This window comes from Protopterus annectens, chromosome 3.part1 (genome assembly GCF_019279795.1).
Source record: "Protopterus annectens isolate FY-2018-M chromosome 3.part1, PAN1.0, whole genome shotgun sequence".
Taxonomy (NCBI): domain Eukaryota; kingdom Metazoa; phylum Chordata; order Ceratodontiformes; family Protopteridae; genus Protopterus; species Protopterus annectens.
Window position 1 is genome coordinate 554,098,713 of NC_056732.1, and position 25,893 is coordinate 554,124,605.

General features: G+C 40.4%; 1 protein-coding gene across 1 annotated transcript in view; it reads left to right on the forward strand.

Moving 5' to 3' along the window:
- Positions 1 to 25,893, forward strand: part of PP2D1 (protein phosphatase 2C like domain containing 1) — a 382,769-nt gene that overhangs the window by 101,106 nt on the left and 255,770 nt on the right. The window contains exon 2 of the mRNA XM_044066962.1: positions 23,035 to 23,152. Coding sequence (XP_043922897.1) covers positions 23,145 to 23,152 — 8 coding nt within the window. The 5' untranslated portion in view covers positions 23,035 to 23,144. The remainder of the gene's footprint in view (positions 1 to 23,034; positions 23,153 to 25,893) is intronic.

Consider the following 25,893-nt stretch of genomic DNA (forward strand, 5'->3'; position numbering starts at 1 on the left):
ATAAACCAAAGGTTCAGGGTTTGATTCTCACATGAGGTAATTGGCTAGGCTTAAAATGGCCCACAAAGGCAGCTATCCTAGTACTAATCTATTAACCTATAATAAAAGATAAGTAGAATATGTTATATTATAATGAAGAGTACAGTCAGGGCAGTGAAGGACCCTCAGAAAGAGGTTATATTACATAACTGAGTCTGCATACAAAGCTGCCAAGGCAAGGCAGTATCATATGTATTTCTCAAAAACATATGATACTATCTGTCATGTTACGCTTAGGGAGATATTAAAGTAGGACTGGCATTTTTTCTGATACCTAAAAATGGTGCATTTCTTACTGAGATGTAATTTGTTCCTCATAAGGTGAATCAGCAGGCTTTAAAGTTTGTCTTACGTTACAGACTAGAGCAACCCTCGATCTCTCTCTCTCTCCCCTCTAAATCTGTTTCCTTAGAGGAGACCTGTGCTTGACATACAGAGGATTAAAAAACCTTAACTAGTAGCGCAGCCCCCCCCCCCTCTCTCTCCTCTAAATCTGTAAATCTGTTTCCTTAGAGGAGATCTGTGCTTGACATACAGAGTATTAAAAATCCCTAACTTTTGAAACTATTTGCTTAGAATACCCTCCATGACTTGAACACGAGAAAACAATAAGCCTCAATAAAAATTAATATCAGACATACTGTGACACTTGGTAACTTCAGAACTCAGACTAGAAATTTCTGCAGAATAAACTCCCTGTTTGTAAATTGAGCCCATCAGTCCATACATAGACTATACAAGATAGAAACTTATATAGCTATATATATATATATATATATATATATATATATATATATATATATATATAGCTATATATATAGCTATATATATATATATATATATATATATATATATATATATATAAAATATCTCTCTATGTATGTGTGTGTGTGTGTGTGTGTGTGTGTGTGTATATATATATATATATATATATATATATATATATATATATATATATATATATATATATATATAAAAGATAAAAGTCGATGGCTACGTGGGCACTTGAAAAAAATTCCAACATATGATCTGGGGCATCAAACTCATTGATGGCCCAGTGAATATGGCTATAGCCTTGAACTTCCTCACCATACCTGTTAGTTGATAAACCTATGAACCTGCTCAAGTCCCAGTTAACAGTGAGCTGACATAATCTGTCTAGTCTAAGTCATAAAATTACTTCAACTTCCATCCTTGTCAAGGAATTCATCTCAACAAAACTGCTTTGTTGAATCCTTGATAATCAGCTAAAATTTGACCTGCAAATTAAAACTTCTGTCACCAAGACCAGTCAGAAACTTTGCAGATTATATAAGGCTAAGTAATTTCTCACAGATAATGCTATATCTACTACAATTGACTCACATTTACTACTATCCCTTCACAATTTTGCACATCTTCTCATTAGTCTGTTGCCACCCCTTCAGCATAAGTTTCCTCAGCTATCACTGTTCAGCACTACATAGCTTGCACTGCTTAGAGTTCACTCATCTTTCTCTAACGCAATTAAGTCTCATACATAAGCTTCATTATAACAAACTATCCATTCCATTATGAAGCTATTATATAGAGGCCAACTCTTCACAAACTTAGGCTGTCGTGAGGTTGGTTTCTGTTTCTAAAACTAAAAATGGAGTTACTGGGTATTTATTTAACTTAAGAAAACGTTCATATAGACTCCTCTTCAGTTCAAGGTATATTCCTGAGAAAGGAGGATCAAAATATGCATTAAAAAGCCACTTCCAAAGTAACTGGATTTGCAGTTGTTGCACTGCATAGACTTAATGCTATTTTTTTAAACATGCATGTATATCGTTTTATTTAGGTTAACACCCACGATTTTTTTTCCTAAGTATCTTAATTAGCTTACAATCAACCTCTTCTACTTTAGAAGACTCTGGCAGTTAGTGCAGAGGATTAAGGCAATGGGCTGTTAATTGTCTACTTCCTGTGGTACAGGGTTTGATTCTCTCAGTCTTTATTTGCATACTGTGTAACTGTGAGCAAGTCGCTTAACCAGACAATGCTTTGGAGCAAATGGCAATTTCCGCTAGGATCTTTAATGTTTTTTCCTGGACTGTAACTACCTACGTGTTTACAGTTATTGCTTATTGAGGTGGAGATTTGTTTCCCAGGACTCCACTGAAAATGGGGCTTCTCAGCTAGACAGTCACAGTTAACAAATCCAATAAATAAATGTTTGTTTCGAGCAAGAACCTTCTGCTTACTCACCTTCTGATAATCCATCTCTTTCATTGACTAGCAAACCCCTTGAATGTAGAGAAATTTTCATTCATACTATCCCAAACATTTCAGCTTACTAGAGCTCATATGGACTCAGTGCAGCAGTTAGTAATTATCTTCCAAAATAGCAAAACAGAAGTTCATCATATTGATCACTGCTGCAGTAGCCTTAGCTATATGGGTTATATTCTGCATAGGATATAACAGCCAGCTAACTTCCAAAGCTTCAGGGCACCTTCCATGTACCCAAACTGTCAGGCAGCTCTAGCAGAGCTGACTAAAAACAAAAAGTTTGGGTGCAAATCCCTTCAAATGTTTCCAGCTGTTGAAGAAAGCACTCCTCTGAGGGCTTTCAAGGATAAACACGTGGCTTGTGTTTTTCCTTTACTGGACAGATAAGTTCCTTTTGGGGAAAAGCCTTCCATATTAGAAAAAAAGTCTGTTTTATTGTACTCTCCTATTTAGGAGAGCTCCTAGGAGTTTGTATTTTAACGGACTGTCTTGAGATTTAACTGTATTTTTAAATGGGAGCACACTCTTTCCCCTGTCAGTCTAAGCATTGTTTAAAGTAGTTGAAACCCATTTTTTTGTGGAAAATTTGTTTTTTACTTTTTGAGGCTGGCAAAGTATTTTTAAGTGTTTTTACCTTTTTTGGTGGAAAAAATGACTTTTTAAAACTTTTTATTTTTACCAACTTTTGCTGCTTATTTCCCCTGGAAAAGAGGTACAATTTTTGGCTTGACCATGGGAGAACCTACCGGTCTCATGGTCAGTCCTTCTAGTCACAGGACGAAAAAGTTAAGTAAACAGTCTGTGCCACCACAGCAGGCTAGCAAGTTGCCTCACTCTCAGATGGGTGACTCAGCAGTGGCCATAGCTTGATCCCCAAACCTTTCACCCCAGATCCCTCTTGTATAGCACCTAAAGCCACTATCAACCGGGGGTTAGCCACATCCTCTTTGGCTGTTAGGGTCCCCTCAGTGGGCAATGGTCAGTCCTGGGATAGATAATAGGAAAGGCTTCCCTGTTTTATCAGAATGTTATGCCTATCCCTGGGGAAGTTGCTGCTGCTGCTATTACTATTATTTACCCCATTTTCCTGTCAAAGAAACATAAAACTAAACATGTATTTTCTCCTTCTCAAATTTCCTTAGACAAGAGTAGTTTGGGTCTGACTCATGGTCTAATTTAGGGTAATGATTCTTCTTATAAAGGTCATTTCTGGTAAAAGAAAGAGGAATGCCTCTTTTCCTGAAGAGATTCAAGATTCACAGATCTGGCGGGCAGATGAAGAAAGGAGGAAGAAGATGTAATGTGATCCTATATCTGCATTACCATTCAATACATATGGGTTGGAACCGATCCTCGGCTCCGATAAACGCTGAAAACACCGAATACAATAGGAAGCGCCCAGTCTCTTATTGGCTGAGTTTTAAAAGACTGCAATCCAAATTGTAGCTTGCTACAGATCCCCACCATACCCCAAGATTCTCACTACACCTTTCTAAACATACTGGAAAACATTAAGATAGAACCAAACACCCTAATACTGGGTGATTTTAACTACCCTGCCATTAACTGGGAAAACTACTCATGTCCCAACACCTTTACAATGGTTCTTGGAATTCATAAATTCCAACGCCTGGATCAACTAATCCATAGTCCCACCAGGGCTCCAATATCCTAGACCTGGTCATTACCAACATGGGAAATCAATGCTCCATACCTATGGTCACCCCTCGCTAGTCAGGTCTGGCCATAAGCTAATCACCCTTAACATCCACATCCCACCCCACCCCCAGTAAAGAAACCACCATAAAAACTTCTCCAAAGCCAACTTCATGCTACTCAAGTCAGAAGTGACAAACTTCATGACACCCATGCAGACAGGAACTGAAAGTTCAACTGCTAAATCCTACACTAAGGCACTGTACGAGCACATCCACTCATGCATGAAGCGTGCCATCCCAAATAGAACCAAAATGCTCTCATCCAAAAAAAGGAAGCCAATCTGGTGGTCCCCTGCCATAAACAAACTTTACAACAAAAGGAAGAAACTTTTGCAGAAAAGAGGAAAATCCCAGTATGCAAAAAACTCCCTTATTAGCCTCAGTAAGAAACTGAGATGCCTCATAAAATCCTCCAAAGCTAGTTACGAAAATAAAATTGCCAAAGATTCCAAAGACAACTACAAAGCATTCTATAACTATGTCAAGAATCTAAATGGCAATGCTCAGATCTGCTCTGAGCTAAAACAGAATGGCATTAAATATACTGATCGAGAAGGATATTGCCAATATCCTGGCAGATCGATTCAGTGCCAACTTCACCCCTCTCACCCCTAAATGGCCCATCTCAATTCCGAATATTGCCAAATTCCAGTAATAACGGCCACACAGGTACAAAATGCACTCTAAAGCCAAGAATACAGCATACATGGGACCAGATGACATGCCGGGCTGTGTACTACATGAACTACAATATGAACTGGCACCTCACCTAAGTGTCATGTTTAATCATAGCCTCACCTCAGGTTTTGTGCCCACTGAGGGCACAGAGCTACAGTTATCCTAATTCACAAGGGGATCCACCTTGGATCCCGAAACTACCGTCCCATCAGTCTGACAAGCCTTATCTGCAAGGCCATGGAGCGATATCATGGAACTTATAAACAAAGACATTGGCAACCTTCAAACACTGGACCCCACCCAGTTTGGGTTTGTGAAGGGCCAATCTTGTCTCCTGAACCTGATTGACTTCTTTGAATCAGTCTCCAGAGCCATGGACAAGGGTAAGGTGGTCCACACAGTCTATCTAGACCTTGCCAAGGCCTTTGACACCATCCCCACTCTGGAATCATAGATAAACTGACTAAGTTGGGCATTAATCCCTATGTCACCCAATGGGTTGCTAAATGGCTTACTGATAGAACCCACACTGTAAAAGTAGCCACTCCAAATCCAGCTCCAGACAAGTGACAAGTGGAGTACCTCAGGGTTCAGTCCTGGGGCCGCTCTTGTTTGGCATCTACTTCTGAAGTACAGGTCAACACTAAGGGACTCTGAGCACAAAGTTTGCAGATGACTGCAAACTGGGAGCCATTATTGAATCCCCAAATGATGTGGATACTCTACAAAAGGGCCTTACAGAAACAGATGCTTGGTGCCAGAGCCATGGGCTCAAGCTCAGTGCCAAGAAATGTATTGTTATCCCCTTTGGGAAAAAGCATGTATCCATGAATTACCATATAGGTGGCAGTACACTAAACACAGAAAGTGTGATAAGAGACTTAGGTACACAGGTGGACAGTGGCCTCACCTTCGATAACCACATCGCCACAACAGTCAGGAAATCCTTCTATGTGGCACACCTCATCACGAAGGGCTTTTCATCCAGAAAAAAGGAGGTCATTGTCCCACTGTACTCATCCCTCATTAGACCCATTATAGAATACAATGCCCCATTTGGTATGTACCTCTCAAGACATCTGCAACAACTGGAAAGGCTTCAGAAATACCTCACTAAAAGAATCACAGGCCTAAAGCAGTTGCCCTACGCTGACTGCCTTAAAAAACTCCAGCTATACTCTGTCGCATATCGTCTACTCAGAGGCGATCTCTGCTTAACATACAAGGCCATGTTAAACCCAGAGCTGTTGGACATGCTACACTTAAAGAAACCCCAATCCCTCAGAGCTACATGCTCCAGGGATCTAAACCTTGTCATCACAATAAACAAAACATGCTGGAGGGATAGGTTCCTGACCCAGAGACTCCCCAGACTCTGGAACAGATTGCCCATACATGTAAAGCAGAGTGATTCTTTGGACCTCTTCAAGAGGAACCTTGACGATTGGATGGGAGAAAGGAAATTCACCCCAGGGATCACGTCAGTCGCCCTGCTAGACAGGGGTCCAGGAAAGTAAATAATGTGGGAAGAAATAGCCAGGGAATTGTTATGGCTAGGCTTGTATAGGCCCTAGGGCTGATAGCCTAGTACCAACCTATGAACCTATGAACCAGACTAGAGCAACCCTCGGTCTCTCTCGCACTCTCCCCTCTAAATCTGTTTCCTTAGAGGAGACCTGTGCTTGACATACAGAGGATTAAAAAACCTTAACTAGCGCAACCCCCTCTCTCTTTCTCTCCTCTAAATCTGTAAATCTGTTTCCTTAGAGGAGACCTGTGCTTGACATACAGAGTATTAAAAATCCCTAACTTTTGAAACTATTTGCTTAGAATACACTCCATGACTTGAACACGAGAAAACAATAAGCCTCAATAAAAATTAATATCAGACATACTGTGACACTTGGTAACTTCAGAACTCAGACTGAAATTTCTGCAGAATAAACTCCCTGTTTTGTAAATTGAGCCCATCAGTCCATACATAGACTATACAAGATAGAAACTTATATAGCTGTATATATATATATATATATATATATATATATATATATATATATATATATATATATATATATATATATATATATCTATAAAAGATAAAAGTCGATGGCTACGTGGGCACCCAAAAATTCCAACATATGATCTGGGGCATCAAACTCATTGATGGCCAGTAGGCCTTGGGCCTTGAACTTCCTCACCATACCTGTTAGTTGATAAACCTATGAACCTGCTCAAGTCCCAGTTAACAGTGAGCTGACATAATCTGTCTAGTCTAAGTCATAAAATTACTTCAACTTCCATCCTTGTCAAGGAATTCATCTCAACAAAACTGCTTTGTTGAATCCTTGATAATCAGCTAAAATTTGACCTGCAAATTAAAACTTCTGTCACCAAGACCAGTCAGAAACTTTGCAAATTATATAAGGCTAAGTAATTTCTCACAGATAATGCTATATCTACCACAATTGACTCACATTTACTACTATCCCTTCACAATTCTGCACATCTTCTCATTAGTCTGTTGCCACCCCTTCAGCATAAGTTTGCTCAGCTATCACTGTTCAGCACTACATAGCTTGCACTGCTTAGAGTTCACTCATCTGTCTCTAACGCAATTAAGTCTCATACATAAGCTTCATTATAACAAACTATCCATTCCATTATGAAGCTATTATATAGAGGCCAACTCTTCACAAACTTAGGCTGTCGTGAGGTTGGTTTCTGTTTCTAAAACTAAAAATTGAGTTACTGGGTATTTATTTAACTTAAGAAAATGTTCATATAGACTCCTCTTCAGTTCAAGGTATATTCCTGAGAAAGGAGGATCAAAATATGCATTAAAATGCCACTTCCAAAGTAACTGGATTTGCAGTTGTTGCACAGCATAGACTTAATGCTATTTTTTTAAACATGCATGTATATCGTTTTATTTAGGTTAACACCCGCAATTTTTTTTCCTAAGTATCTTAATTAGCTTACAATCAACCTCTCCTACTTTAGTAGACTCTGACAGTTAGTGTAGAGGATTAAGGCAATGGGCTGTTAATTGTCTCCTTCCTCTGGTACAGGGTTTGATTCTCACAGTCTTTATTTGCATACTGTGTAACTATGAGCAAGTCGCTTAACCAGACAATGCTTTGGAGCAAATGGTAATTTGGGCTAGGATCTTTAATGTTTTTTCCTGGACTGTAACTACCTACGTGTTTATAACAGTTATTGCTTATTGAGGTGGAGATTTGTTTTCCAGGACTCCACTGAAAATGGGGCTTCTCAGCTAGATAGTCACAGTTAACAAATCCAATAAATAAATGTTTGTTTCGAGCAAGAACCTTCTGCTTACTCACCTTCTGATAATCCATCTCTTTCATTGACTAGCAAACCCCTTGAATGTAGAGAACTTTTCATTCATACTATCCCAAACATTTCAGCTTACTAGAGCTCATATGGACTCAGTGCAGCAGTTAGTAATTATCTTCCAATATAGCAAAACAGATCTTCTCTCACATTTCCTGATATAGCAGAAGTTCATCATATTGATCACTGCTGCAGTATCCTTAGCTATATGGGTTATATTCTGCAAAGGATATAACAGCCAGCTAACTTCCAAAGCTTCAGGGCACCTTCCATGTACCCAAACTGTCAGGCAGCTCTAGCAGAGCTGACTAAAAACAAAAAGTTTGGGTGCAAATCCCTTCAAATGTTTCCAGCTGTTGAAGAGAGCACTCCCCTGAGGGCTTTCAAGGATAAACACGTGGCTTGTGCTTTTCCTTTACTGGACAGATAAGTTCCTTTTGCGGAAAAGCCTTCCATATTAAAAAAAAAGTTTGTTTTATTGTACTCTTCTGTTTAGGAGAGCTCCTAGGAGTTTGTATTTTAACAGACTGTCTTGAGATTTAACTGTATTTTTAAATGGGAGCACACTTTTTCCCCTGTCAGTCTAAGCATTGTTTAAAGTAGTTGAAACCCATTTTTTGTGGAAAATTAGTTTTTTACTTTTTGAGGCTGGCAAAGTATTTTAAAGTGTTTTTACCTTTCTTGGTGGAAAAAGTGACTTTTTAAGACTTTTTATTTTTACCAACTTTTGCTGCTTATTTCCCCTGGAAAAGAGGCACAATTTTTGGCTTGACCATGGGAGAACCTACCGGTCCCATGGTCAGTCCTTCTTCTAGTCACAGGATGAAAAAGTTAAGTAAACAGTCTGTGCCACCACAGCAGGCTAGCAAGTTGCCTCACTCTCAGATGGATGACTCAGCAGTGGCCATAGCTTGATCCTCAAACCTTTCACCCCAGATCCCTCTTGTATAGCACCTAAAGCCACTATCAACCGGGGGTTAGCCACATCCTCTTTGGCTGTTAGGGTCCCCTCAGTGGGCAATGGTCAGTCCTGGGATAGATAATAGGAAAGGCTTCCCTGTTTTATCAGAATGTTATGCCTATCCCTGGGGAAGTTGCTGCTGCTGCTATTACTGATGGCCCCATTTTTCCTGTCAAAAAGAAACATAAAACTAAACATGTATTTTCTCCTTCTCAAATTTCCTTAGACAAGAGTAGTTTGGGTCTGACTCATGGTCTAATTTAGGGTATTGATTCTTCTTATAAGGTCATTTCTGGTAAAAGAAAGAGGAATACCTCTTTTCCTGAAGAGATTCAAGATTCTGAATCTGGCCGGGCAGATGAAAGGAGAGATTTCTGAGTCAGACTCAGAGGAGAGCTCAGCTTATGATTAGATTATCCCTGTATGGGCTTCTCTTTCTCTGAGGCTATTTCTAGAATGTGCCAGGGTTTTCAGTGGGAAAACACCGACGTTTCTGAATCCTTCTCTTTGGCAGCAGATAGTTTTAGACAAATGTGTTCTGAAGATCTTTCATCAAGTTTACGGATAACAGAAAGAAATCCCTCCTTTTTAGTAGGCAGTTCTCATCCACCAGACCAGACTCTCTAATTTTTACCTTTCATACATCACATGCTGTGCCAGGGAGTGATAAAACCGGTTCCTTCTTCCCAGGTTGAGAAAGATTTTTATTCAAGGATGTTTTTAGTTCCAAAGGAAGAAGGAATGAAAGAAAGAAAATGCATGGAGACCAGTTCTGGATCTTTCTTCATAAACCTTTATGTGATAGTACCAGAGTTCAACATGATGTCACTTTACAATCTGTTACTTCTTCCTTGATCCTGGTAACACTGCATTTAAAATATGCTTATAATCAGATCCCTATTCATCCAGATTTCAGATGTTTTTTTTTTTTTTTTTTAAATAAAGTTTTGTGTATTTGGATCATATCTCTTCTCAGCTTTACTCTTTAGACTATTCACTGCACCAGGAGTGCTCACACAGTGTCTAGCTCAGTTATAGCTCACTGCAGGCTAAAGGGTATCCACATTTTTCCATATTTAGACAAATTTCTCATCTTTGCCAAGTCTTTCAAAGTGCCAGGGATCTTTCACATGGTTACACAAACTGGGATTCTAAGAGAACATTCAAAAGTCTTTTTTAATGCTTTCACACATGATGGTGTTCCTGAAATTTTAGCTAGACGCCTCAGTTCAAACAGTGTTTCTTTCACAGGAAAAATAGCTCTATATCTAAATCTATTTCTAAGGTTTTCCATTCAGACTTCAGTCAATGTGAGGTAATACCTCAAGATGTTGGATCTCGTGGCAACTATGGTTCTCTTGATACCCCTGGCAAGACTCTACATAAGAAAGATGCAGTGGTATCTGAAGTCTCTTTCGTCCCAGCACCAACTTCTTTTGTCTTATCAAATTCCAGTGCTGGGGTTTGTCAGAAGGGAAATCACTTGGTGAAGACAGCAAATATCCCTCAGTCTGGGTCTACCCTTCTCCTTCCCTGCTACAGAGCAGTCAGCCACCACAGACTCCTTGGACTTTGCTTGGAGAGTAGTTTCAGGAGGGATAAACGTGGAGGGAGTGTGGGACACCAAGGACAGATGCAAGAGCTTAAATATAAAAGAGATGCTTGTCAATATCAAGTCACTCAACTCTGAATAAATTTTGTTCCTAGACAATATCAAAGTCATATGGTACATCAACAAGTAAGGGAGAACCAGGTTGTACGCCCTTTGCAGACTAGCCATGTTAGCTTGGGATATAGCTTCACAGTACAGTTTTAATCTAAATGTATCCTACATTCTTTCAGAGCAAAACTGTGTGACAGACAAGCTGAGCAGGACAAGGACAGACCCTTATGAATGGAAACTAGAATAGGAGTTCTTCCAAGATTTGATCCATCTGTGGGAGCTACTCAAGTTGACCTATTTGTCACCTTTCTGAACAGTCAACTGCCAAGATTCTGCTCCAAGGCCATGCAAGAAGACGTGGAAGGGATATGTCTTTTCCTTGGACAGATATGTTGCTTTGCCACCCTTTCCACTGATATCCAGGGTATTTCTGAAGATTCAGAAGGAATTCCACAAGATCGTTGCAGTGATTCCCTTCTGGCACAGGCAACAGTGGTTCTTCATTCTTTCGGAAATGGCCAGGGACAATTACCACAAGCTTCCTCACAGAATAGATCTACTCACCCAAGATCAGGGGTGTTTGATACTGACTGCCTGGATGATATGGTCGTAATTCCCTTTAAGCACATATTTACTGGGGACATGGAGGAAAGGCCTACTACTAGAAAATCATATATTAGCAAATGGAAAAGATTTTCTAGTTGGTTCCAGCAACATAACCAGTACTCATTCTGGGTTACTTGTTCTCTGGATTTACAGTATTTGTGTGGGTTTCAATCCTATGGTCTTTCTTACTCCTCTGTAAAGGTTAATTTATTCTCCATTTCAGCATGTCTGTCCATGGATCCTCTTCTTTCACTACATTCTCTTGTAAAATGTTTTTGAAAGGGGTTTTGCGTAAGAGGCCTCCAAGAAAAATGATCAATCCTCCTTGGGATCCTAATTTTGTGTTAGAGGAGTTAACAATTGCTCCATTTGAATCCGCTAATCTGGCTTACTTGAGGTTCTTAACACAGAAAAACAGTTTTACTGATTGCTCTGAAGAACATCTGAGTTGCAAACTCTCTTATGGTGAGTCAACCCCATCTCATTTTACACAGAGACAGAGCTTCTTTGAGACTTAATCCTTCTTTTATGCCCAAAGTGCTATCTGAGTTTAATTTAAGCTAAACTATCCATCTTTCCAATGTTCATCGTGTTTCACTGTTGCAGTCCTAACCAATGGATTATCCAGCTCCCGGTAGCCCTCGGTCGGCCAGAATACCAAAGGTAAGTAAAAATGACATTGGCTGCTGGTTGTAAAGGATGTCAGGACATCCAATACAAAAGGAGGCAACTGACGTCAGTCTTCCTTCACTTCCTCAGGCTTCCTTTCCGTGGAGCCCGAAGCAGAAGCATTTTTTGCACGAGTGCCGGTCAGTTTACCTTTTTTGTTTCTGACTACAAAGTTGAAGTCAACTACAGCTAAGTACCTCGTTGGGGATCCTCTTTTCTTGCCTTAACGAATGTTAGAAAAGGCTAATTGTCTTACCTGTGGAAAACAGATTCCCTATAGAGATTTTCATTCCTATTGTATTATTTGTTTAGGCCTTGACCACAAAGTTCCTAATTGTGATCTCTGTGCTTCCTTTAATCCGCGTACTATTCGTTGTCGGGCTAAGCTTTTAGCTAAACATTTTGGAGTTTGGCCTAAGTTTGTCGGTACGGCATCTGCTGGTCTTCAGGCTTCGGATATCCCCAAGAAACGTAAGGATAAGGACCGCGACAGGCTTCCGAAGGTCAAGACCTCGGATGATGTTAATTGGTCGTCAGTCATACGGTAGCCAGTAAGGAGCCTTTGCAGCCCCTGCAGCCTGCAGATTTTCAACTGCAGGCCTCGGTTGAGACCATTTCAGAGGCCCCCAGCTTCCATTTTGCCTTCTGATATTCTGCCTGTTGCCTTCTCAGCTGGATCCGGAGCCGCTAAGCTGACTCCGGTGTCCGAGGTCTCCATTCTTCATTCAGACAGCAAGCTCATACCGGCGACTTCGGCTGCAACTTCGGCGGTTGCCAGGCCTCCCGCGTCCTTCAGACTTGCAGGTAAATCTTCCAGTCATAAGCCTGTGAAGAAACAGGCTCCAGTTTCCTCTCGTTCCCCTCATTCTCAAATGGTTAAAATGGCTGATGACCTTTTGACTCTTATTAGGGGTTCACAGCCTCCTCCTTCAAAAAGAGGTAGGGATGTCTCTCCTGAGGCTTTGTCTTATTCAGGTTCTGATACTTCTAGCATTTCTGTTGATGAAGAGGAAGTTTCTCAAGCTTTCTTTCCTTTTGAGGATTCAGACACAGAGGAGTCCATCCCTTCTGCTTCTCCTCCAGAAGATTTCTCTTTTGGTGATACTTTAAATACTCTCAGGGAGCATTTTAAATTGGAAAGTCAGGATTATTCCCTTTCTAAGAAAAGGATTAGGGAGTTTTTGGATTTGCCTCAGCATAAGCCTTTGGTTATTCCACTTGTGTTGGAAGTGGTTGATGATGTTTTTCTGGAAAATTCCTTGACTCCAAATTCGGTTCCTCTTGCTCTCAGGAAACCTGACAGGTACTATAGAGTCTCTGATCCTCATTTGTTTCTTTTCAGGAATCTGTTGGCTGATCCAGAGGTTATTTCTCAAGGCCCTAAAGGAGTTAAGGCCACTGTTACTAAAATCCTGTTCCTTCTGACAGGGAATCTAGGAACCTAGATAGGTGGGGTAAAAAGGTTTATACCTGTGCCACTCTTGCTATTAGGTCTACGAATTGTCTTTTTCATATGCTGAAGTACTAGTAGCACACCTTGGAAGCTATTAAGGTTAGGATAGCAAGTGTGCCTCTGTTGGCGGAGAGTAAGGATATGCAGGATTTGCTGAATTCTGCCAGTCTTGTCAATAAACATTCATTACATTGTGATTTTGACTTTCTAGAAGCCTCCTGTAGGGCTACAGCTACTGGCTTCTGTTATTAGAAGGCACACTTGGCTCAGGGAGCAGCCCCTACCAGAGCCTGTCAAGGCTAAGCTTTTAGAAGTACCTTTGCATAAGGACAGTCTTTTTGGCAACAAAGCAGAGGAAGTGCTCAAGAAGATGGAAGACAAGGCCAAGTCTATGCAGACAGTTAAATACTTTCTGCAAGTTCAGCCTCCTCGCTTTAGCAGGAATCACCCTTCTAAGAGTTGAATGTTCCCTGATACTAGCAGACAGAACCATTCTAGGACTAGAGGTTACAAATCTTCTAGGGGACAGGTGGCTAACTCTCAAAGGTCTAAGCATTGGCAGGCTTCTTCTTTCAAGGCAGGACGTTCTAAGCCTGCATCTCAGTCTAAACATTCTCAATGACTCTGTCCAACTTCTGACTGTTCTTGCTGCCCAGAGAGCCCTTTAGGGGGAAGGTTGGCCGTTTTTGCGAATGTCTGGGCCACCATCACGGACAACAAATGGGTACTCAGAACTGTATCCCTAGGACACAAGTTTTCTTTCCACACCTTTCCAGTACCCAAAGGATTCCCGGACGCTCCTCCAAACCAAAGGGCAGAAGTAGAAAAGCTAATTTTGTCTCTGTTACATCTGGGAGCAATAGAATCAGTTCCTGCTCAGCAGGTAGGCCAGGGTTTCTATTCCAGACTTTTCCTAGTTCCAAAAAAAGAAGGCACCTGTCGTCCTATTCTAGATCTATCCATCCTGAACTCTTTATTGATAATTCCAAAGTTCAAAATGCTCACTCTGCATCAGTTGCTGCCGATGTTAGAAAAGGATTCCTGACTGGTAACGTTGGATCTCAAAGAAGCTTATCTGCACATCCCTATCAGGGAAAGTTGCAGGCAATGCCTTTGTTTCAGGGTGGACAAGCAACATTATCAATTCTCTGCACTGCCCTTTGGCTTATCTACTGCTCCCAGAGTTTTCACAAAGTGCCTGGCTCCAGTCATTGCTTTTTGCAGGCAGAAGAAAATTCAGGTTTACCCTTACTTGGACGACTGTCTAATTTAAGCAGATTCTCAGGAACAGCTGTTAAAGGATCTAGAATTTGTAAAGACTCTTCTCTCTTCCCTGGTTTACACTCTCAACGAGGAAAAATCAAAAATGGTGCCATCCAAAGAGATAACATTCCTGGGAGCGAGTCTGAACACAGCTGCCCAGATGATATATCTCGCCCAGGAGAAGCAGACAACTCTTTAAGTTTACTTCAAGGACTAGGCAAGCCTGTCCCAGCTCCCTGCAAGGAAATACCTGCAAGCTCTGGGATTCATGGCCTCTTGCATTCTCATGATTCCATATGCAAGACTGCATATGAGGAAATTGCAGTGGTACCTCAAGAACATTTGGTGTCAACACACACAGGACCTAGATGTGATAATTCCTCTGCTTCCATGTCTGCAGACAGAGTTTCTATAGTGGGCAACAGCCTGTCTACAGAAGAAAGGCATGCCTTTTCGCCCACCCCTTGCCACTCAAGTTCTTACCACAGACCCATCGGACTATGACTGGGAGCTCACCTGGATGGCGCATGCATACAGGGAAGTTGGAATGCCCAGCAGATGCACCTGCACATAAATTTAAAGGAGTTGATGGCAGTCCAGCAGGCCTTACTAGCTTTCAAGCATCTTCTTTTTCCTAGGACCCTGTCTGTCAGGACAGACAACACCACAGTCATGTGGTACATCAACAAGCAGGGAGGGACTCATTCTTACCTCTGTGCAGACAGAGCATGAGTCTTTGGTCCATAGCAGCATCCCTGGGCCTGCATCTCCTAGCTCAGTTTCTTCCAGGAAGGCTCAATGTTTTGGCAGACCAGTTGAGCAGACAGACACTGGATCCTCATGAGTGGCAGCTGAACAGAGCAGTTTTTTACAGCATCATTCAACGTTGGGGCACTCCTCAAGTGGATCTTTTCTTCTCTCCAGACAACCATCTTCTACCTCTTTTTTGCACCAGACAGCATCACAGCAGAGCCTGGAAAGTGGATGCTCTGTCCTTCCCTTGGACGCTTCTGTCAGTTTATGCCTTCCCTCTTCTTCCTGGAGTATTACTGATGATCAGGGACGAACGACCAAGGACTATTCTCATAGCTCTGGACTGGCCCAGACAGCATTGGTATCCACTGCTTCTCAGTCTCTCCCAATTTCCTCCTTGGCATCTTCCTCTGAAGCCAGATCTTTTGGTTCAGGAAGGGGGAAACATTCTACATCCTCATCTTCAGTCTCTCCATTTGGCAGCATGGCTCATTGTATGACTCCATCCTTTTCTTCTTCCCTTTCCCAGCAGGTGGTTGACGTGCTGAGGGAGGCCAGGAGGCCTAGCACTAGGAAGTCTTATGCTGGCAAATGGGAAAGATTCTCTCATTGGATGCAGGATAGAGGGGAATCTTCTTCTCAGCCTACACTTCCTCTGATCCTGGAATACCTGGCTGATTTGCTTCAGGGTGGTCTTTCTTTTTCCTCTATCAAGATCCATGCTTCAGCCATTTCTGCTCATTGTTCTTTTGAACAACCCATTTTCTCTCATCCCCTGATGAAAATGTTTCTCAGAGGTGCTTGCAACTTAAAACCTCCCAGAAGGGTGCCTATTCCAGCCTGGGATCTTAATTTTGTTCTAGAGAAACTCACTCTTACTCCTTTTGAGCCAGCTGCCATTGCAGATTTAAAGTTTCTCTCGTGGCTATAACTTCAGCAAGGAGGGTTTCGGAACTGCATGCTTTCATGGCTGTGGAGCCTTTTCTTATTTTCCATGCAGATAGGGTCTCTCTGAGAACCAATCCCTCCTTTACGCCTAAGGTGGTTTCTAGCCTGACTCCTAATCAGTCCATACACTTTCCTATCTTCTTTCATAATCCTCGAAATAGAGGTGAAAGAATTATACATTCTTTTGATGTGCATATGCAGCTCAGGTTTTACCTGGACAGGACTAAAGACCTTTGGAAATCATTGCAGTTATTGCTCAGTTTTGCCCCTGGAGCCCAGGGCAAGGCTATTTCTAAGCAAACCATTTCTAAATGGATTGCTCATTGTATTACTTTTTGTTATTCCTTTCATGGCAAGGTTCCTCCGCAAGTGGTTAGGACCCACTCAACTAGAGCAGCTTCCACTTTTGCAGCCTTTTTAAGGAATGTCCCTACTAAAGACATTTTGGAGGCTGCCACATGGTCTTCTGTTCACACTTTCACAAAACATTATGATTTGCCTTTGTTTTCAAGAGCCAGGGCAGGGTTTGCCACTACTGTTCTGCTGGGCATTATCTCTAATCCTTGATTCTGTTGGTTCCTCCTCCCTTTTCTCTGGGCTTTGGTAATCAGCCCATTGGTTAGGACTGCAACAGTGAAACACGATGAACATAGTACAGTTGTGTACACTTACCATAAATGTAGATGTTTGAGTGTATTCACTGTTGCGGTCCTGGTTTCCCTCCCTCCTTCCCCCTTTTCTCTTTTCCTAAGGTACAGGCTAAATTTGGTATTATTTGCCAATATGGCTTTTGGTTTAAGCCTTGTTTTCTGGGGGCTTCTGACTGTTATGGCAAGAAAGACAGAGGAAGCAACGTCGGCTGTCTCCTTTTGTATCGGACACCCTGACGTCCTTTACAACCGATGACAGCCAATGTCATTTTTACTTACCTTTGGTATTCTGTCCAATCGAGGGCTACCGGGAGCCAGATAACCCATTGGTTAGGACTGCAACAGTGAATACACTCTAACATCTACATTTATGGTAAGTGTGCACAACTGTACTTTTTCTTTCCTGAACCTAAAAATGATGGAGAAAGGATACTCCATACCTTGGATGTCCACAGACAACTGAGGTACTATCCTGACACAACTAAGTCTTTCAGATTTTCATATCAGTTGTTCATTTCTTGTGAAGGTAAGACAGAACAGCCTGTGTCAAAACAGACTATTTCCAAATGGTTACTCACAACAACTAAAAAAGGTAAAATAAGCAAATAAATAAATGACCGCCACAAACTATTGAACATTTATTCAACATACCTTAGCGCCTCGGCTACAATGCCTTCAAAGAGTCTTTTTGTGATCGTTGTTTATTTCCAAATGGTTGTCTAAGGTTATACTCACCACAACACAAGTATTCCAGGCAGGATTAAGACCCTCTCTATTAGGGCTTTGGCTTTATCTATGGCTTTTTGAAACCGGGTAGATTCTCGAAGTAACCTAGAAGCAGCAACATGGTCCTTTGTACATACTTTTTACAAAGCACTGTAAGCTTGATTCCTTCAGTAGGTCTAGATCAGGCTTTGCTAGGACCATTCTCCAGGGGCTGCTGGACTCTTCTCCTTCCACCCCCAAATGTAGTAAGCTAGGGTAATCTACCCACATAGCTAAGGCTACTGCAGTAGTGATCACTATGACAAACAGAGTGCAATTGTGGAAGTAAACTTAGCATAGTAGTAGATGTTTGATCTTTGCTGCAGTAGCTGTTCCCTTCCTCTATCCCCCTTGTTTTTTGGTGTGTTGTTTATGCCAGGGTGTGTACTTTTTGTTCTTAACATTGTCCTTTCAGGACTCAATCTCCCTGTCTCTTTTGGCATAAAAGCTCCTAAGGGCTTGGTGCCCAGACCTGTCTTTTTAGTCAGCTCAGCTCAAGCTGACTGATGGCTGGGTGGATGGAAGGTGCCCTGAAGCTTTTGCATCCTATTCAGGATATAAGGCTACTCCAGCAGTGATCATTTGACCATCTACTGTTATAGGTTCATAGGTTGGTACTGGGCTATCTGCCCGAAGGCATATATTAGCCCAGCCAGGTTGTATGGTATTCACCGCCCCTTTAGTAGTTCCCTAGACCCTTGTACTAGCAGCTAGTACCCTTGGCCCCTATCTAGTAGTGCTGTTGGTGTGATCCCCGGTGTGAACTTTCTGTTACCCATCCACTCATCAAGGTTCCTCTTGAAGAGTGATAGTGAGGGGCTCTGTCTTATGTAGATCGGGACCCTGTTCCATAGTAAGGGAAGTTATAGTAAGTTTACTTACGCAGCTATATTTTCTCCCTCTCTAGTCAAAATCTGGACTGATTTTGGTGTTTTAGATCTGATGTCTTTATAGTTTGACAGCACTCACTGACAAATTGTATATTATGAAATTGTAGAGACTACTGAAATGATATGACAGTGAATAGACACCTGTCATTCGCATTCATCCTTGTTTAACTAGACTCTGAACTACACTCACTTAACTACAACATATTGAGATAGGACCACATTACAAAAAGAGCAGCAGGGGTTGTAATTGTAGGTAAGCACTTAATCCTGAGAAACAGCACCCCATTCCAAATAGTAGACCACTATAAATGCATGGACATCACAACTGATAATAAGGTAACTTTTTCAAAGCACTTCAACAACACTGTACACAATATTCTCAAAAGACTTGGAACTCTATACCATATAAGAAGCTGTCTTACTCCACCCTAAGGAATTACCCTAGCCTTAAATAATGGTGATGTGGGATGGAAAATGGCCCCGACTATGGAACTTTTTTTTTTTTATCTGAGGCACAAGTTCTGAATTGCCTAGACAAAGTAAGGGCTTACTAAGTTTAACTCTGTTGGCTACCAAAAAAAAGTAATTACTTGAAAATGGAAATCAAAATCAGAATCACCTGTATTTTAAGTATGTAATATTGCAAAAGAGATTAAAGCACTGGAAGTCAGGTCTTTAGAAGAAGAAAGGAGCAAATTATATAGAAATAAATGGAATTTATGAGAACAGTACATGCAGAATAATATTCAGGAGAAGAAATGAGGTTTAAGGGAAGGCAGGAATTGTGCAATTTATTTAATGTTGGACTGAATGACAGTTGTTATAAAGGAAAAAAAACATACATGTAATGTATAATACATTTAAATGAAAATAAAACTGATAATATGTTTTTTTCTTTTCTGTTAATGTATGTGTGCCAGTGTATTAAGTGATAATTTAATAAAGTTGTTAAAAATGATCCTAGGCAATGCATTACTTATTCCTAATCTGCTTTATGATATTCCATCTAACAGCAACCAGAATAACACACTTTTATACAACATTGAGTCTACCTGTTATAGCTAGATCTGTTGCACAACCTTTAGCTAGTCTACTTATATGTAATATGCTAAGTAAACTTGGCTGGGTGTCTCTCTCAAACAGACCCAACTGCATTTAACCTGTTGTACAACTGCACATGCTCCTTATTGTCTTTGTTACTGTCCAAAGACAAAGCAGACAACCCCCCTAAGGTCATATAACCAAATATTCTAGAACTAAGAACTTTCACAAAAATAGCTGACTTCTCCAAGCAGCTTCCTATCCACACACTGGGTCTTAATACTCCAAGGACTGTGTGACATCAGTAACTTTACATCATTCAAAATCTTCTGTAGATCACACTCTCAGTACTTTTCTGGCTTGCCTGAAATGCTGCATCACCAAAAGGCCATCTCATGTTTCTATACCACAGCCAATCCAACTTATTTTTCCTTCTTCTGTGCCTAGACAATAACTACTACAGTGTACTCTCTCTCCTCCCTTACACATGATTTAGCCCTTTTTACCTATATCATACACTTTTTATCCTCTTATGTACACATTTTTAACACCTCAGTCATCACCCACTTTTAAGTCATTCAGGAACATTTCTTTCAAACCACTCTATATATCATTTACCTTCCAGTCTTTCATATACCCTGAAACTCTAGCTCATTCATAGGTTCATGGGCATTTACTAGGCTAACAACCACAAGGGCCTTTTTAAGCCTAGTTATGCATCCCAAATCTATAATAAGTTTTGATACCCTTCATAAATGTAAGCAGGGGTTTGGAAGATGAAACATTTACAAGTAGGGACCTGGGAGACGAACCATTTACAAGTTGCCTGTGTCCATTAGAGACATAGGTGCCAGACCAGGGATGAATTTCCTGTTCCCCATCCAGTTGTCCAAGTTGCACTTGAATTGGGTTAGGGAGGAATTCTGCTTCACATGGATGGGGAGCCTGTTCCATAGACCGGGTATAGTCTCTGGGATACATACCTGTCTCTCCAGCAGGTCCTGTTTATATGACAGCAAGGTTTAAGTCTTTAGAACAGGTAATTCTAGTGCTGTTTGTTTGGTGGATATGCAGGAGGACCGTCAGAGTGGGGTCTGACAATGCCCTGTATGCCAGGCATAGATCTCCCCTCAAAAGCTTGTAGGAGACAGAATACAGGGATAGGACCTTGAGATGGTCTGAGTAGGACATTTTATTTACGCCCTGTATTCTTTTAGTGAGAAGCCTCAGTGGACATTCAAATTATTGGATATGCCTGGTTAGGTGCATACCAAAGGGGGCATTGTACACAATGATGAATGCCAACTACAGTGGAACAATGACTTCCTTGGACTTAGATGCCATACCATTGTTTGTAAGTTGCGCAACATAGAATGATTCTTCACTACTGTAGACACGTGATGGTCAAAGGCTAGATTGCTATGTGTGTCCCTAAGTCCCTGAATACTGGGTCAACTCTAAGGGGTGTGTTGTCAATATATTAGTTACTAGGGAGTGGATGACTTCCCAAAGGATACTATTATGCATTTCTTGGCATTTAGATTTAGTTCATGGCTCTGACACCAGCTGTTTGTCTGTGTCAGCCCCTCCTGGAGAACATTTGTGTCAGTCTGGGATTCAATGACCGCTCCTAATTTGCAATCATCTGCAAATTTAGTTAGACAGAGACCACTGACATTGGCCTTGACTTCAGAGAAGTAAATACCAAAAAGGAGTGGTCCAAGGACTGATCCCTGAGGGACTCTACTTGTGACTGGCCTCTTTGTAGAGGTGGAATCCCCAGTTCTAACTTCCTGGGTCCTGTCTGTGAGCCAGTTGGCTATCCACGGGGTGACATATGAGTTTGTACCTAACCTCTTAGTTTGTCAACAATGCCCGAGTGGTGTATTGTGTCAAATGCCTTGGCCAGGTCAAGGTAGGCAGTGTGAACCATTTTTCCCTCATCCATTGGTTTGGTTACCTTCTCAAAGAAGTCCACCAGGTTGAGGAGGCATGATCTGCCCATGAAACCAAACTGGGTTGGGTCCAGTGTCTGGGGGTATACTATATCTCTGTTGATCATTTACATGATAATTCTTTCCATGGCTTTGCATATAACACTAGTGAGACTTATAGGTTTGTAGTTTCCAGGGTCTGTAGATAACCCACCTTTGTGCAGAGGGATGACTGTTGCATTTCTCCATTCATGAGGCACAAAGCCTGTTTGGAGGCTACAATTAAATAGTAATTCCAGAGGCCCTGATAGGTCATGTTTCATGCTATTTAGAAGGCATCCTGGGATCATGTCTGGTCCCATTGATTCATCACCTAAATTACTTTTCACCTCCTCCTATCGCACTGTCACTACTGGCCACAACTCATCCACTCGAATTTTTCCTGTCTTTATTTCCAACTCAGTATCCTATTTTTCTTGTAACTTAAATGATTACAACTGCATGCCATGGCCATATTCATTACTACATTCATATTCAACTGTTCTTACTACTAAACTGTTTGTCTTTGAAATATAACTTTGTACTGTTGAACACATTGTATTCCTTTCCCAGAGCCCTTTCCCAGTAGAGCCAAACTGGAACTGGCCAACAAATAAATATAATAGATATAGATGCAGGGCTGCAGGTGGATACATGAAACTACCTGCAAGACTTATTATTTTGTATCTCTCAGTCTGTGCAGATCCTGATGATAGAGTCAGTGATTATAATGAGAAGCTTTTTAGACAAATTTCAAACTGAAAATGCATGTACATTTCTATAAATTAAGCTGCTTCTACACTTTAGTGAGATAACAGCAGTACTCCTAGCTCTGTAAATGTTCAGACTGAATCTGGAATTTGTTTTGACCCATGTAAACAATTATGTGGTAATGTGGTATATTGACAAACATGGCAGCACTTAACTACTAAACCTGTACAGAGAAGCAATGAAATGGGGGACTGAACATTTACTCTAAGCTAGTACATGTACATGAAAGACTGAATACAGTGCTAGACCTTTTTAGTTATGTACTTTTGAGTGTGTGAGTTTTATTAGCTGGATAGGTAAACTGATCCAAATAGATCATTTTAGCCACAGCTTAGGTATAACAACAACAACAACAAGCAGTTCATAGCATATTACTTTTGAATAGCTTATTAAAGTTATTTAGATATTATTATGTTTTACGTTAATTAGCAGAACTGGTGGAGTGTGACATACAAAGAATATGTAACAGTTTGCCATAGCTGGTTATGCATAAATCTTAGTATTTAGAATATTATTCATATGTGGATAATACATACTTGTGACTATCACAAATGACACATTCATACATTTTTTTATATTTTAGAAAAGTATCTATGAATAATACTTCTGGAAATATACCATCTGTGAAGACGAGCTGAAAGCCACCATTAGCTAGCTGCAACATTTGTCAACTAATTTGTAACTAACATCATTATGTGGAAGTAAGTAGCTAATTCCATGCTTGATGGCAGTGACTTACCTACAGCAGATGATGTCTGTATTTACAGGTTGCTTTTTTAATTTGCAATATTGCACAGGAGTAAATTTAAATTATTTATGTTATTAACAAGGTTAACTTCAGGTGGTAGATGTGACAAGTTTCTGTAGCCTATATAGGAGGCTAAATCTACCATGTGATTCTATGTTCTGGATGATGACAAGGCACTGCTACATATCAATACCAGGAGCCCATGTACTGAACCTTGAAGTACTTTATATATGTTTTATACAGATTTTTATAGCATGCATATAATTTTCATCTTTTCATGGCAGGATCCATTCTCAAGGCAGTTTCTGAACCATCATAGGGGTTAATCTCATGCTGGGAAGGCCAGTAGAGTGTAGTCTTTGAGTATGCAGACAAGGCTGAAACATTGAATGCTGAACCAGAAGTCAAACTGGTGGAGATATTTAAGTAGAGAACAATCCCCTGATTTATGTTTGCATAGTTGGTATCTGTCATGTCGTAGCGGAGTATGGAAGCTCTTCAATTTTTCTGAAGCTGCATTGCTCCCTTACTTGCATAGGAGGTATTCTGTCTGCTGTATTCACTAACATTTGAAAGGGATCTTCTGAATCAGGTATGATTGAAATTTGTCCTTAACATTTTAGCAGGGTAGTTGCTTTTGCAGGGAAGGAGTATAACTAAGGTTTGCTTCTTATTTCATAAGAAAAGTAAGTATAAGAAATTTGTTGTAAATGTGTGTTGGGGAATGGAAGATGCTGTCTGAGGCTAGTTTTAAGCATTTTGGGTTTAATGTATCATGATATGACTTCTTGTTTACTGCTTTGAAATAAAATGTAGGGATGCAAAACAGTAATTTCTGTAGCGGCTGAGACAATAGTTAGATATGGCAGAGATGGAGTAGGCTCCTGGAAGAAGGCAGCTGAATTATTTAGCTAGAAGGGATGTTACCTTTTGAAGGTTTTAATGATACCATTACTTGCTTGAAAACAAATGCTCTTGCTTTACATATTCTTCTGATTACATGGATTACTGAAGTTCTTTAGATGTTCAGTTTGCCTGCATTGTTGCATGATCATGTGAGCTGTCTTTATTCTTTTACAGAACCATTGAAAGATTGACGAGTGGTCATTAACTAAAGAGGAGTGAAATGTTAGGAAGAATATTCCATGTAGTTTGTTTACTAATGTAAGAGTCTAAAATAGAGTGCATTTCAGCAGGATAGTTTGGCGTCCTTGGCAGAAATATCATCTGGATATCATTATTGAAGAGGAGGCCACTTTGCTTTATATTCTTTACAGTAGACTCCCTCTTATCTGGTCTCGCTGGGACCAGACATTAGGCTGGATAAATGAATGGCTGGTTAATCAGAAAAAATATACAGAATAGCATTTATAGGTTATAAATCATCTAGAATAACAGGATTTGTGTTAGTTATGCATTTTTCTAATGAATATGAAGTCTAAAACACAACTGTCTGCCATTATTTAGCCCAGAGGAGGTGAAAGTGTTATTCTCTGTTGTCTTTTGTTAGGGGTACTGCAAAAATTTGATGGATGAAGGAGGCTGGTTAAAGAGAGGCCAGTTAAGAGGGAGTCTACTATACATGACTGTTTTATTGTCACTGTCCAATCTGATGAGGCCTATTACACTTTTAAGAAATGTGTCTAGGAGCACAGGAGTTGTGTGTGGCAGAAAATAGTTTGGACTGTTTTCAATAGGGCTGGGTTTGGCTACCTCTTACTCTTGTACCTAATCTGTCTGCTCCAACATGGTTACAGCCCTTTGTCAGGTGAAATAGGAGTGCTGCTTGCAGTTTAAGCCATAATGTTTGTACTACAACAGTAGTTTTATGAGTATTAGTGTCTTTGGCAAAAAAATTATGTTACCAAGTTTACATAGAATGACTTTGTACTTTTAACTTAAATGCATGGTGAATTTTAGGTATGCAGTTAAATTTATGTTATCTGCAGTGATTCATACATTTAACTTGAATCTTTTAAGGAAGAATGTTTTCTTATGTTTACAGTATGTATACATTTACTTTATATGGGCAAATGTTGTGTTTAAGGGGTTATTTGTGATTATTGTTTTGTAAAAGAAGAACTTGTGTAACTGGTTATCTTCACTATGTGGCTATGGTTAAGGCAAATTAGAATGCACGTTTAAGTAAGGGAAGAGATGTTCATCATTTGATCACTGCTGCAGTAGCCTTAGCTATATGATTGTATCCTGCTAAGGATGTGACAGCCAGTCGGTTTGCAAAGCTTCAAGGGCACCTTCCACACACCCAAACCATTTCTCACCTTGAGATGAGCTGAAGAAAGAGTGATTTGGATGTCAAGCCCTTCAGAGCTTTCTTGCACAAAGACGAGCTCTCCTCTTGCAAGCATTTGAGAATCAGTTGTAAGCTAATGTTTTCCATTACTGGACAGATAAGTTCAAATTGGTGAAATAAAGCTTCCACTTTTTAATTGTATTACAGAAAATGAACTTTTTCTGTAAAATGAATGATTTCAAACTGGGGAAAAGTCTCTCTATGGACTGCCATAAAACTGGCACATTGTACAAACTTGTGTGTTTTGTACTTTTTTCACAAAATCCACTATGCTACGAAAACTGTGATTGCAGCTTCAGACTGTCACAGGCTATACATATATATTTATTTTTAGTTTGCTGAAAAGCTGTTCTGATGGTTAAAGCCTGTTTTTACTGGTG